We start from the raw sequence: 12,669 nt of genomic DNA, 5'->3' as shown, positions 1-12,669 counted from the left end.
ACAAATATTGGACATTCAATGAAAGATGGACATCAATGACTTGAGACTAGACACCAGTGACAGCTGTATGCGCTGTGTTGTTAAAGGAACACTAAATATTATAAAATGTTTAAAACAATTCACATGTAATTGTAATTTAATAAGATCTCTATGTGAAAGACTGTGTCCATCTTCTCCTTTTCCTTGGAGTGTATGAGTCTTCCGGACCCCCCCCCCCCCCCCCCCTCTGCCTGCATCACACAGCTCACCAAACAGTAGACTTAGAGTTCAGACCCTGGCCGCTGTGTAGTTTGTTAGGCACTGCAAAATGAGCAAACAATGGCTTCCACCGGGTGGTCCAGGATGATTGATTAAATGACTGATTCCTGTTTCATGATAGGTTCTCAGATGGTTGTAAAAAACAACTTTTCATTCATGCACCTGCTATTTTTGAAACATTGATAACTCATGGTAAGAAATCATTGGGTAACAGGGAAATTACAATATCCTACAAATCTTAGGCTTTTCACCATTAGGATCTTGTTAATATGGTTAAACTACCATTTGATCAATTTGAAAGGGGTCCCCGAGTAGTATAACCTTGTCAATATTGCCACCATGTGGTCAAGCGTTTCATTGCAAAGGGCGATGAACCTCACCATCTTTGACCTCACCAACATCCAACATGTACTGATTGTATTTTGTCTGACTGACAAGATAATAATTAACTTCAGAAAAAAGTTACTCAACATTTCACATACCATGATATAACTACCATATTTATAGAAATACAACTATCACACTTATATTTCCAAGTAAACTTCAATATTAACTTAACTGAAAAATAACATAAAACCCTAGATTTAGAGATATATATTATTTTTCTTCTCCCCAATGTCGTGGTATCCCATTGGTAGTAGTTACAGTCTTGTCTCATCGCTGCAACTCCCGTACGGACTCGGGAGAGGCGAAGGTCGAGAGCCATGCGTCCTCCGGCTGCGACAGAGCCTGGACTCGAACCCAGAATCTCTAGTGGCACAGCAATAAAAGACCACTGCGCCACTCGGGAGGCCCAGATATATAGATATTTAGTCAAATAACCAACCACAATCCACAGAATGAGCTATCAGTTGTACCTGTTTTTATTGTTGGATAACGTGTGAGTACAGTAGAGCTATTGTGCGTTATCATCTACCCAAAGGACAATCCTCCAGTGTCTTCTGACAAAGGCCAACGTTTAGATAGCTTTCTTTTTATTACAGGTTTATTATTAATAACCGTTACCTTAAAGAGATGAACAGAGTGAAACACACATACATACAGAGAGGTACACACACTCGCCAAATGTGCAGCGGGACTCGAGTGGGTGTATTGGTCACAGACGTGAGTCAGGAGGGTTCTGGGGGTCTTCTAAGTGCTGTTGTTGTGGCGGTGTGCCAGCAGGTGACACCGCGAGTCACTGGCTCAGGAAGGACAGGGCCGTGTCTCGCTCCTCCACCAGCTCGGCGGCTGTGGCGTCCATCTTGGCGCGGGAGAAGTCGTTGACGGGCAGACCGTCATGGATATTCCATGACTTGTTCTGTGGAGAGAATATGGATGAGAATCAAACAGAGGGCTCTTTAGCACATCTCATCTAGTCCAGGATCACAACTACAGTACCCATAATGCTCTGCGTAACACAGTTTTGTATTCATTTTCCAATAGCAAATGAATGTGACAGGTCTGTGTACACTGCTGGCTTGCAATAGTAGGCCTATGTTGGTATAAGTTAAACTCTGAAAAGCTGATGTTGGGTAACAATGACTTTCAATAACCACCCATCGGTAAATAATATGTTCTATTAATACACCTTGCCAGGGTTGATTAATTATGCCCATAGAGATGCAAGACAGCCCATCTCCTATGTATACAATGGCCTCTTCTGTGACAGAACGAGCAGAGCCATTGAGGGCTATGAGTGACTCATTTTGGCAATTCGTAAATAAACTGTGGCACAATAGGCCTCTATCCATCTCTATGGTTATGCCTTACCTTGATATGAACAGGGAATGAGTAAATGAGGTCTTCGGGGATTCCGTAGGAGTTTCCACCAGCGTACACACCCATAGACATGAACTCACCCTGAAAATAACAACAGAACAAACAGTCAGGCCAGGGACACAGCTTCAAACAAAAAAAACACAAATTCCCAGGCTTTCCAGAAATCAAGGGAACGTTTGCAGAATCATGCAACCCTATGATATTATTTTTCCACTTAAGAGTACAGCCAATTCAAATGAATTTGTCTGAGATAACCAATCAAAACGCTTTGCATGTTTGTGGATTCCAGAAAATAATGAGCAGTCATGGAGCTCTGTTCCGAGAAATCTCTTTTCAAAATATAAACATTTGAGCAATGTTAGTTGTTTAGCGTTAAATGTTTTATGGAGTTTGGAGGGGGGGGGGGGGGGGTGCAGGGGGGATTTGCTGCAGATCCTTGACGCCATTCCACACGGCTTACATCGAGAGTGCCGAACCACCAGTCCCTCATGTGGTCACAGATGGCCTTGGCGGCAGACATGGCACTGGACAGCTTCCTGGCCTTGATGACGGCAGCACCACGCAGCTGCACCGTCTGCAGGAGACAGAGAGGAGAGGAAGAGAGGGAAAGAGGGGGATTTAGGACTGCTTCATTACAACACGGGACTAAAGAGATTAATAGATTCAGTGAAAATGACTATATTCAGATAAGAGATTATTAAAAGATGAGATATGGGGTCCAAAATGACACCCACAACCTACGCTTGCTTTTCCATGTGAAGAGATTCATTCAGGTAAGGATCACACATTTATAATACCTATGAGCTACGCATACACAACATAGGTGCAAATAGCTACTCATAAAATGTGTATAACTACATTCATAAAGCATTATTTTATTTTTATATTAAGGATCACACTTATTTTTCTTAAAACTGCATTGTTGGTTAAGGGCTTGTAAGTAAGCATTTCACTGTAAGGTCTACCTACGCCTGTTGCATTCGGCGCATGTGACAAATACAATTTGATTATGAGCAGTACTTCAAGCGATGTGTGCAGATTTGGGGTGGAATTGTTTACTTTTTCATAAAAGCATGAAAATTGGTACATTTGTACAGTTTGAGGCCCTGAACATTTTCATAAACAAAGCCATACATTTATTTGTATTTTTCTTTTTAAATGGCAGAATAATGCCTTTTGAAGCAAATTGTTAGAATGCCCTATAGTACATTTCTTATGGGAAACTGTGTCAAAATGGGTTAGCTCAGAAGAGCAAAAACTTGAGTTCACTTACAGAGATGAAGTCTCCCTTGAGCCAGCTGTCGTCCTTCACGGCGCTGTACGCCTCCACCTCCTTGCCATGCACGTTGACCATGGCGTGGTGCACGTCGGGGTACTGGGTGGATGAGTGGTTGCCCCAGATGATGACGTTCTTGACTGCATCGGCGGGCACGCCGCAACGCATCGCCACCTAGAGGACGACAGGCTGTGATGCAATTCATGGGATTTTTGACCATATTGGTATACCCATTCAATTGTTTCAGATCTAAATTCCAAATTGACTTATAGCTACACCTTGTGCACTTCCAGAGATAAGATGATTTACTAGGTTTAAGCAATATAGTACAAATTCTAACTAGCCAATCATATTGCTCACACTTAATCCTCTCAGATATCCAGAAGTACATAGGGTATAGGGATCCATTTGGGATTGGACATTACATTAAGTGCCTAGAGGCTAGGAACTAGTGGCTTTTTCCGGATGGAGCCTCTTGGCTTTGGCCTACCTGGGAACGGGCCCTGTTGTGGTCTAGACGGGTCAGGCAGGAGAAGTTCTCCTTGGGGATGGAGGGGGCGGACTTGGAGGCAATCAGACAGTTGGTATTAGCAGGGTTTCCCACCACCAAGACCTGAGAGAGAGAGAGAAACATCAAAGAGTCATAACGCACTCAAACTACAGACTCAGGAACAGCTCAATTTCAGAGTAGGAAACAAGAATAGGATAAGTCCTATTTTAAGTCCTCATCTCCATTTGTGCCATTGCATGTGACTATTTATACATCTAAAAGCATACACTTGGTTTATGAAAGCAGAAAGAGTAACAGAGGCCTCCCGAGTGGTGCTGCGATCTAAGGCACTGTAGTGTTTGAGGCGTCACTACAGGACCGGGTTCGATACGCACGCGACCGGGAGACCTAAGGCAACGCATAATTGGCCCAGCGTCGTCCGGGTTAGGGGAGGGTTTGGCCGGCCGGCATGTCCTTGTCCCATTGCGCTCTAGCGACTCCCGGCGCCTGCACACTGACACGTTCGCCAGTTGTACGCCGTTTCGTCCGACACAGTGGTGTGGCTGGCTTCCGGGTTAAGCGAACAGTGTGTCAAGAAGCAGTGCGTCTTGACAGGGTTGTGTTTCTGAAGACGCATGGCTCTTGACCTTCGCCTCTCCCGAGTCCATACGGGAGTTGCAGCGATGGGACAACACTGTAACTACCAATTGGATATCACAAAATTGGAGAGGAAAAGTGTGTATATATATATAAAAAAATATATAAAAAAAAAAGAGTAGCAGTGCAACAGAAACATGAGTCATGACTAAGGGAAATACTGACACTTTCTAAATGGCCTATAAATCAACATAAAGATAGATGTCACACACAGAATACATCCCCTTTAAATGAAGGTCAAGGATTAGCTCGATTTAAAGGGATTTCTGTGTGTACGTGAGTGTTATGGCTGCCAGTGCCAATCCTAGAAAGATAACATCTCCCGCCATTGTGGCCCTGAGCAAGGCACTCAACCCCTAAACTGCTCACCGGGGTCGCTGCACTGCTTCTGCCTAATGTGGGTACTTGTGTGTGCGTATATATAGGAGGGATTGGGTAAAGTAGAATCCACATTTCCATCTGGTATGGATCAATAAAGTACTCTTCTTCTAAAAACACACCTACTTTAGAGGACGGGCATCCAGTTCTTATGTAGCTACATAGAAACCTGCCCATTCTTATTCACACACATTCCTGGATCAGAAGTAGTTGACCATAGAAGAAGTGAGGCTGTGTTTGTCACACTTACGTCTAGTTATTGCTGCAAACCCGCAGTGGCCAAAGGCCTCCTCGTGACACCAACATGGAGTAGTTTCCATCCCTGGCTTTGGAACCCAGCCCATTAAGATGGGAACTTGCGCCTATACCATAGAAGTATAAGGCTGTCCAATAAAACTGGCCCGTTTGAAATGCGAAAAAAGGTCAAATTATAGTCTGATTTGTCAAAAAGTTTGTATGAATTTAAAGGAAGGAAAGTTGTCAAATCTGTAGTGGTTCACTTCAAAATGTCCTAGAACTGGAGGTATTACATTAAGTCTTTAACATACATCTCACTAAAATGTTACATCAGTGGTCTAGGGCACTGCATCGCAGCGCTAGCTGTGCCACCAGAGACTCTGGGTTCGCGCCCAGGCTCTGTCGCAGCCGGCTGCAACCGGGAGGTCCGTGGGGCGACGCACAATTGGCCTAGCGTCGTCCGGGTTAGGGAGGGTTTGGCCGGTAGGGATATTCTTTTCTCATCGCGCATTAGCAACTCCTGTGGCGGGCCGGGCGCAGTGCGCGCTAACCAGGTCGCCAGGTGCACGGCGTTTCCTCCGACACATTGCTGGCTTCCGGGTTGGATGCGCGCTGTGTTAAGAAGCAGTGCGGCTTGGTTGGGTTGTGTTTCTGAGGACGCGTGGCTCTCGACCTTCGTCTCTCCCGAGCCCGTACGGGAGTTGTAGTGATGAGACAAGATAATAACCACTAACAATTGGATACCACGAAAAGGGAATTAAAAATAAAATATATTTTTTTACATCAGTACAAGCAAATGATGAACCTTTGCCCAAAACACCCTTTAACATCATTCAACACCCCACAACCTGGCTTTCGCCATACTGTTGTGCCTTCATGACCCTTGATTATCGTTAGCAATGAGAGCTATCTCTTTGGCACGGGGTGTTTCCCTCCCCCTCTCCCTCTCTCTAGCCAGCCTGAAACATGCCTGAAACATGCCGAGTCATAGACACACAGAGGGACAGTTACCCTGACGGTCTTCTTGGCGTACTTCTCCAGGGCGGCACCCTGGGTCTTAAAGATGGCCACATTGGCCTTCAGGAGGTCCTTCCTCTCCATGCCCTCCTTCCTGGGCATAGAGCCAACCAAGATGGCGGCATCCAGATCCTTGAAGCCCACTTCCACCTTGTCGGTAGGGATGACCTCTGGGAGGGGGGGGGGGGGGGGGGGGGGGTTAGTTACCATGGATATTGTGTTGGATAGAGTGGATGTAGTTAACGTTTGGTGTTACAGACACATTTGTAGAGAGATGCTTGTTTGTATTGGATTTAGCAATTAACATAAAATTCAGATTTTACATAAAAGCAATACAATTCTGACTTCAATTATGATGATGCGTTAAAAAAACAATTTCTATGAGCATAGAATGTCTGCCAAAGTTAGTAAAATAGTAGGTGTGGTGGCAGTTTCTGTTTGTGGTGATAGCTAAGTGTTTTATTTACAGTAATTATACTGCCATTTCAGGACCATCTGGGTGTACATGAATGCAAGATAAGGACAAAGTCTCTGTGTGGAAAATGACTTTAGGTAATTTCCGTACACACACACCACACAGTGGCTACACCTGGCTGAAAAAAAATGGTCTATTTTCTTGAAACACTGCCAAATGGTCTGAATTCATAGATAATGTTTGGTCTCTGGCCACTAGTGAAAAACTCATTCCCCGTTTTATCAGAATGAACTTCAGTCAGGGCTCACTGGTGCAAGAAACGTCTTGTGCCCCGCCTCCCCTATTGTTGCCCCACCACTCTCAGGATTGGCTGGAATTTCCTATAGGGCCTTGGGAAACGACTAATAGGAGGCCTCCTTTCTGATACTCCTTCCCACAGCAGTCTGTTGTGGACCATTCCTGCTGCTGTGAAGTTAGGGCTACTGGAAAAGTACCGCAGCAGCAGGGAGGTGCAAACAGAAATACAGTCCATACACACGCAGCGCAGAATGTAAAGCATGCCTGTGTATAATGGGTGCATATGTTCTCAGAGCCAGCCCAGGCAGAATAGAAAAGCATTGCTCACCCCTGAGGAGTGGGAGAGCACAGTCCTGTAGCTCCATCACAACCCCATCCAGAACTGGCAACATGGGAGGGATGTCCAGCAGGACCAAGATGATGGGCTAGAACAGAAACGAATGCAAAGAGGGATCTGCGTTCACCAAGGCCAAAAATATGAGATCTGCCCCTCCCGACCTCGTCAAAAATGCACATCCCATGTATAATTCACACGTGCTTATGTAACAGCGTCATTATAGCCAACATGTTATAACATCCATCTGCCTCCTGTGCTCTCTCGAGGCCAAAGATGATTTGAAAGAGAGAGAGAGAGCAGATAGAAGTAGGCCGTGTTACCTGGTCCTTGCCGAAGACATCTCCCTTGGCGATGCTGTACAGCAGAGAGTAGGCGATCTGTCCAGCAGCGCCAGTCACCAGCACACGGATTGGGTCGGCCTGCAAAACAACACACAAACCCCATACTCATTCTGTGCAATCTTCTAACACAGCAGTAATGACCTACATAGCAGGGATAAGCAAATGAAGCGGCAGTAATCGCATCTGACTGCTATGTTGATTAAAATGACAAAACTCAGTGTTGACAGATGGAAACGCACTTTGCATTAGCCCATAAAGTGCATTTAATGCCGTTTTCCGTGATATAACGTTAACTGTTGTTTGAAAGAGCAAAGATTAAAAACTATATGTAGGCTATTGTGTATGGCTTTTACATTTTACCCAAGTTATATTCCACATACAGGCGTTCCTGGTAACGCATGCCGAATCTTACGTAAAATACCTATCCAGGCGTTGTATCAGCTAACCACATCATATGTTATAGCAAATCGGTAAGTGGGTGTAGCAATGGATGCAACCATTGGTTGATGCACGCAATACCCATATGTTGGTCAGGTTCCCCTGCTCAGAAGTTGCATGCATCAACCAATGGTTGCGTGCCACATCATCGACTGTCATTGACTGACAGATTGCTATAACAGACGTAGTTAGCTGATACATAAAATACATATCCAGGCGTTGTAAGACCTGGCATGCGTCAGCAACGCCTGGGCAGAAGAACGCGTCCAATAGCTTCAAAATGGGCGACTCAAGCTGTTCTTGATATCATTGTCATCAAGAAATGAATGAATGAATGACGATAATGATGCAATTTATACTAATGCCACGCGCTAAAGTCTGTTACTGCAACAATGTAGCCATAACGACTGAGAAGAGAAGGCACCGCGGCTACATTGTTACTAGTGTGAAAAAACGTAAACAATTTCCTAATCAGGCACTTTATCTTCTTCATTTCGCAATTGTAGTATAGAGACTATTTAAAAAATCCAACATCCTCATACTTCTTCTCACTGCACAAGATGGCTGGTTGGCCATCTTCCTGAATAACGTTATCAAACGACTTCAGAAAGACATGGTGAACGTTGGCCAGAAATCTAATCAGACTCATTTTGGATCAAACATTAGATTAACCGATGATGCTAGCTCCCGGCTTCAATGACAAGCGGATACAAAACCCAATTTGATCATCAGCAATGACAAGCATCTATTTTCCTAGCAAGCTAACACTTTCGATGCATCATTAATATAACAGTTAGCACTAACTGACAGCAACAAAATAAACATACATCTTACCATATTCACTTGAGATAGATGATCTAGTTAAGCCTGCAAACACTGTTCTCCCGCTAGGACTAGACAGAAGGGTCACCTCTGCGCTTGTATTGAAATGTCAAACGGTGGCGCACTCGATTCCTGTCCTGGGATCTGTAGTTGAATATTGACTGATGCTGGTCTTTTTACCCGCCCAAGTCACGAAAAGGAACACATTCCCCATGAAGAACTGCTGCAGCCCGAGCTCGTTGTTATCGTAGGCCACGCCCATATAACCTTATATGGACCATACATCTAAAAAACCTGTGAATGAGCGGCGTTCAAATATCTCCTTTTACTAATACCAAGGGGTTGAAAATGTACCCAATTGCCATACTTGAGTAAAAGTAAAGATACCTTAATAGAAAATGACTTAAGTAAAAGTGAAAGTCACCCAGTAAAATACTACTTGAGTAAACGTCTATAAGTATTTGACTTGAAATATACTTAAGTATCAAAAGTAATGTAATTTCAAAAATATACTTAGGTATCAAAAGTACAAGTGAAAGTATAAATAATTTCAAATTCCTTATATTAGGCAAACTAGGCGGCACGATTTTTTTATTTATTTTTTGTTATTTTACAGATAGTCAGGGGCACATTTCAATACTCAGACATAATTTACAAATTAAGCATTTGTGTTTAGTGAATCCGCCAGATCAGATGAAGTACGGGTGACCAGGGATGTTATTGGACCAGTGAGTGAATTGGACCATTTTCTTGTCCTGTTAAGCATTTAAAATGTAACGAGTACTTTTGGGTGTCAGGGAAAATGTATGGAGTAAAAAGTACATTATTTTCTTTAGGAATGTAGTAAAAGTAGTCAAAAGTATAAATAGTACAGAACCCCAAAAAACGACTTAAGTAGTACTTACGTACTTTACACCACTGCTAATACCTTGCTTCTTGCTTCTTTTAGCCGCACATTTTGTATAACTTTTTAATAAATTAACAAACGTTCATCACTCCTCTAGAAGGACTGGATCGACAGTATCCTAGGGATTTTCTGTACACAGTTATTTGCAGTTCTCACTGTACTCTAATCAATGAATGAAGGAGGGTGGCATAGTATTTGCACTGGGCCAAGCTTTTTTTAAATCTATTTTTAAGAAAACACACATTTTAATCTATACACTTCATTAATCAGATATATACATTAGAGTTGTGTTGGGATGTTTTGAGTGGAATTTTGGTAGCCTATACCAAGTTGAATTCAGCAAATGAATTGTCCCTAAGTAGGCCTATACCCTGATATCAATCTATGTTTGGTTTTACAAATGCATCACACCTACATTACAGCACACAGCATTTTTCTATAAAGATTGAGCATAACAACCGGATTAATGTTCAGCAAATCAAAAACATGGTTTATAAATTATCTATTAATGGTTTAGAATTAAAGTTAATAAGAGTGACTATTACATGATGAACAATATTTCAAGCAACGATTCATTCACACCCAACAAAAGCCTGATTAGACTGAGTTAAATGTTTGTTTGGTGATTTACTACTAAGCAACTATTAATGGTCATTGTCTGTAAGATGGAGACACTTCTCTTTCATTGCCTCATTGCTTCATGACCACTGATAAGTGAAAGTGCTGGAGAATATTTGTCCATATTGGTTTAACTTGAAAACCACGTCCTCTCCCAGCCTTACGACCTGCATCTTTATTTAGTAGGTGGGTAAAATCAAATCGGTCATAAGCCAACTGGTAGCCTAATTCAAACAGAAAATACGATTCATCCTCAAGTAGTAAGTATAACGTATGCCTAACTTTTTCTAATAGAAGACTATTGGAACAAGAAGTCCGTCTGTAGCCTCCACTGGGGTCAAGAGTAGGGTCATTTGAAGTCAAGTGCAGTGATGTGGCTCTGGTAGACTAGTCACAAGCTGCTTGGCAATAGAACAGACTAAGGTGGCACTATCTTCACAACTGATGAGCAGGCATATTAGCTTTTTTTTCTATGGTGGGGGTAAGAACAAGGTTAGGTTTAGTGAATACAATTTAGTTGGGAAGCGCCATAATTCCATCCTTTCTGGCAGGTCCCTCTGGAGATACATTCAGAGGTTTCAAAAGAACCCGTTTCAAGAACTAAACCTGTTGACTTCTAACTATAATTAATGTCCACTCTATTACATCAAGCAACCAGGACCTAACACTGACATGCAGCCTAGTATTTTCCAGAGCAGATATAACATGTCACTTAGTTACCTAATGTTATTTACCTTTATTTAAGTTTTATTAGTCTTATATACAGGATACACACGGTATACACTCCAACAAAACAGTGCATGGCTAAAAATTTGATTACTGTTATGCAAACAGAAAAAAAAACTAATTATAAACTGGATGGTTCCAGCTCTGAATGCTGATTGGCTGGCAATCGTGGTATATCAGACTATATACCACCCATATAAGAAAACATTATTTTTTTTTACTGCTTGCTCTAATTACGCTGATAACCAGTTTATAATAGCAATAAGACACCTAGGGGGTTTGTGGTATATGGCCAATATACCACGGCTAAGGGGTGCATGCAGGCACTCGTGTTGCGTCATACAAAGGAGCAGCCCTTTGCCGTGGTATATGGCCATATTGCACAGCCCCTCGTGCTTTATAGCTTAATTAGATCCGTTTCATTATGATTGTGGGAAGTGTGCAATTAATGTTACATAATCGCCCGGTGAAAATAGTTGACTTCCCTATGGAGGCAGCGCCTGTCTGATGCACTGGGTGGCAAGGAGCTATCCATGTTGTAATCTGCAATGAACACCCGCTCGCGTTCTTTTGTTTTTCTTTACCTTGTCAGGTCGGGGATTCGATCTTGCAACCTTTCGGTTAGTCTAACCACTAGGCTACCTGCCACCCTTTACCAAAGCTGCGTAGTGGAAGCAGTGAATGAATGGATGATGATGGGGTCACACAGACAGGACAGTCCAGCCACAGACAGTCTGTCGGCTACATTATGAATGAGTAGGCCTCAGAGTAGACTACTCAAGAATGTCTTGTTGACTGAGGGATAGCCTACGGATAGATACCACAAAATAGTAGCCTATGAGACTATCATTTTCTAGTGGATAGTGTCCACTACCCAGAGAGAATAGCTGAAGCTTCTGCAAAAACTAATATGGATCCGAATAAACCAATGTTTCACTAGGCTACCCAATAAGATTAGGTTGGTAAGAGCTTATCGCGGTAATTCAACAAGACATGTGCTATATGGAGGAGAGTCAATGTCAAATTTGCAACTGTAGTTTATTCAAAGGTAGCCTTCATATTTCGTTTGAGAGCCCCCTTTGTATGCTGTTGCGGTCAAGGAGAAGCCTCTTACCTCCGACGATGCCGCCCGCACCACTATGTACATCGCTGACAATAATGTCAACATTGTGAACCCGGGTCCGTCCCCTCGCTACAGTATGTCCGCCCGTCTGTCTTTGCGAGTCCAGCTGAAAATAGTTCAGTGTGAGATTGTCGGGGAGTTAAGGAGCGTTGCAGCAACCTCAGGGAAACGCGAGCCCCGAGTACGAGAAACGCGCTCCGCTATGCAGTTATACTCGGATCCGCTATCTATCAGTCTCACCCGGAGTCACTCTCTCTCGCACTACAGTCTAGTTCGCTAATAAGCTTTAGTGGACTAAAATAGATTGACTGCGCCGTAATCTTAGCCCATTAATGATCACTGTTGCATTAATGATCAAGTCTGGGGTGAGAGGGGGGTTTGGTTGATGACATCACTAGCCTACAATTGAGAACCGCATAGGTGTGGTGTGTTTTGGGGGTCAAATAAGGACACCATAATGTACATATGCAGCAGGAGTATGCATTTTTTTCTGCTGCTATGCCCTATATGCTAGCCTATGCCTCTGCTGGCCTGTAGGCTACATTGCATGTACAGTTGAAGTCGGAAGTTT

At 43.2% G+C, this 12,669-nt stretch overlaps 1 protein-coding gene across 2 annotated transcripts; it reads right to left on the bottom strand.

Annotated features, from left to right (window-relative positions):
- Window positions 1-1,098: 1,098 nt before the first annotated feature.
- LOC139370510 (malate dehydrogenase, cytoplasmic-like) lies at window positions 1,099-12,394 on the bottom strand. 2 transcript variants are annotated; one of them, XM_071110031.1, is made up of 9 exons: window positions 12,090-12,394; window positions 7,444-7,542; window positions 7,115-7,211; window positions 6,069-6,244; window positions 3,786-3,908; window positions 3,293-3,469; window positions 2,480-2,593; window positions 2,011-2,100; window positions 1,099-1,558 (listed from the first exon to the last, which is right to left on the bottom strand). In XM_071110031.1, the coding sequence occupies exons 1-9, from the start codon at window positions 12,141-12,143 to the stop codon at window positions 1,436-1,438; spliced, it is 1,053 nt and encodes a 350-aa protein (XP_070966132.1). In that variant the 5' UTR covers window positions 12,144-12,394; the 3' UTR covers window positions 1,099-1,435. The 2 variants fall into 2 exon arrangements, with proteins under 2 accessions (XP_070966132.1, XP_070966133.1); XM_071110032.1 differs by lacking the exon at window positions 12,090-12,394 and adding an exon at window positions 8,737-8,876.
- Window positions 12,395-12,669: the final 275 nt, after the last annotated feature.

The sequence above is a fragment of the Oncorhynchus clarkii genome, chromosome 17 (assembly GCF_045791955.1).
Source record: "Oncorhynchus clarkii lewisi isolate Uvic-CL-2024 chromosome 17, UVic_Ocla_1.0, whole genome shotgun sequence".
In the NCBI taxonomy this organism is placed as follows: Eukaryota; Metazoa; Chordata; class Actinopteri; order Salmoniformes; family Salmonidae; genus Oncorhynchus; species Oncorhynchus clarkii.
This window is presented reverse-complemented; position numbering and strand designations above follow the sequence as displayed.

Bases quoted from the DNA above. Each gene is read 5' to 3' on its own strand.
- LOC139370510 (XM_071110031.1), bottom strand. From the start codon at position 12,143: ATGTTGACATTATTGTCAGCGATGTACATAGTGGTGCGGGCGGCATCG. The intron at 7,543-12,089 runs GTAAGAGGCTTC...GTTGTTTTGCAG, and splicing joins TGCGGGCGGCATCGTCGGAG to GCCGACCCAATCCGTGTGCT. The intron at 3,470-3,785 runs GTAGGCCAAAGC...GTCGTCCTCTAG, and splicing joins ACAACAGGGCCCGTTCCCAG to GTGGCGATGCGTTGCGGCGT.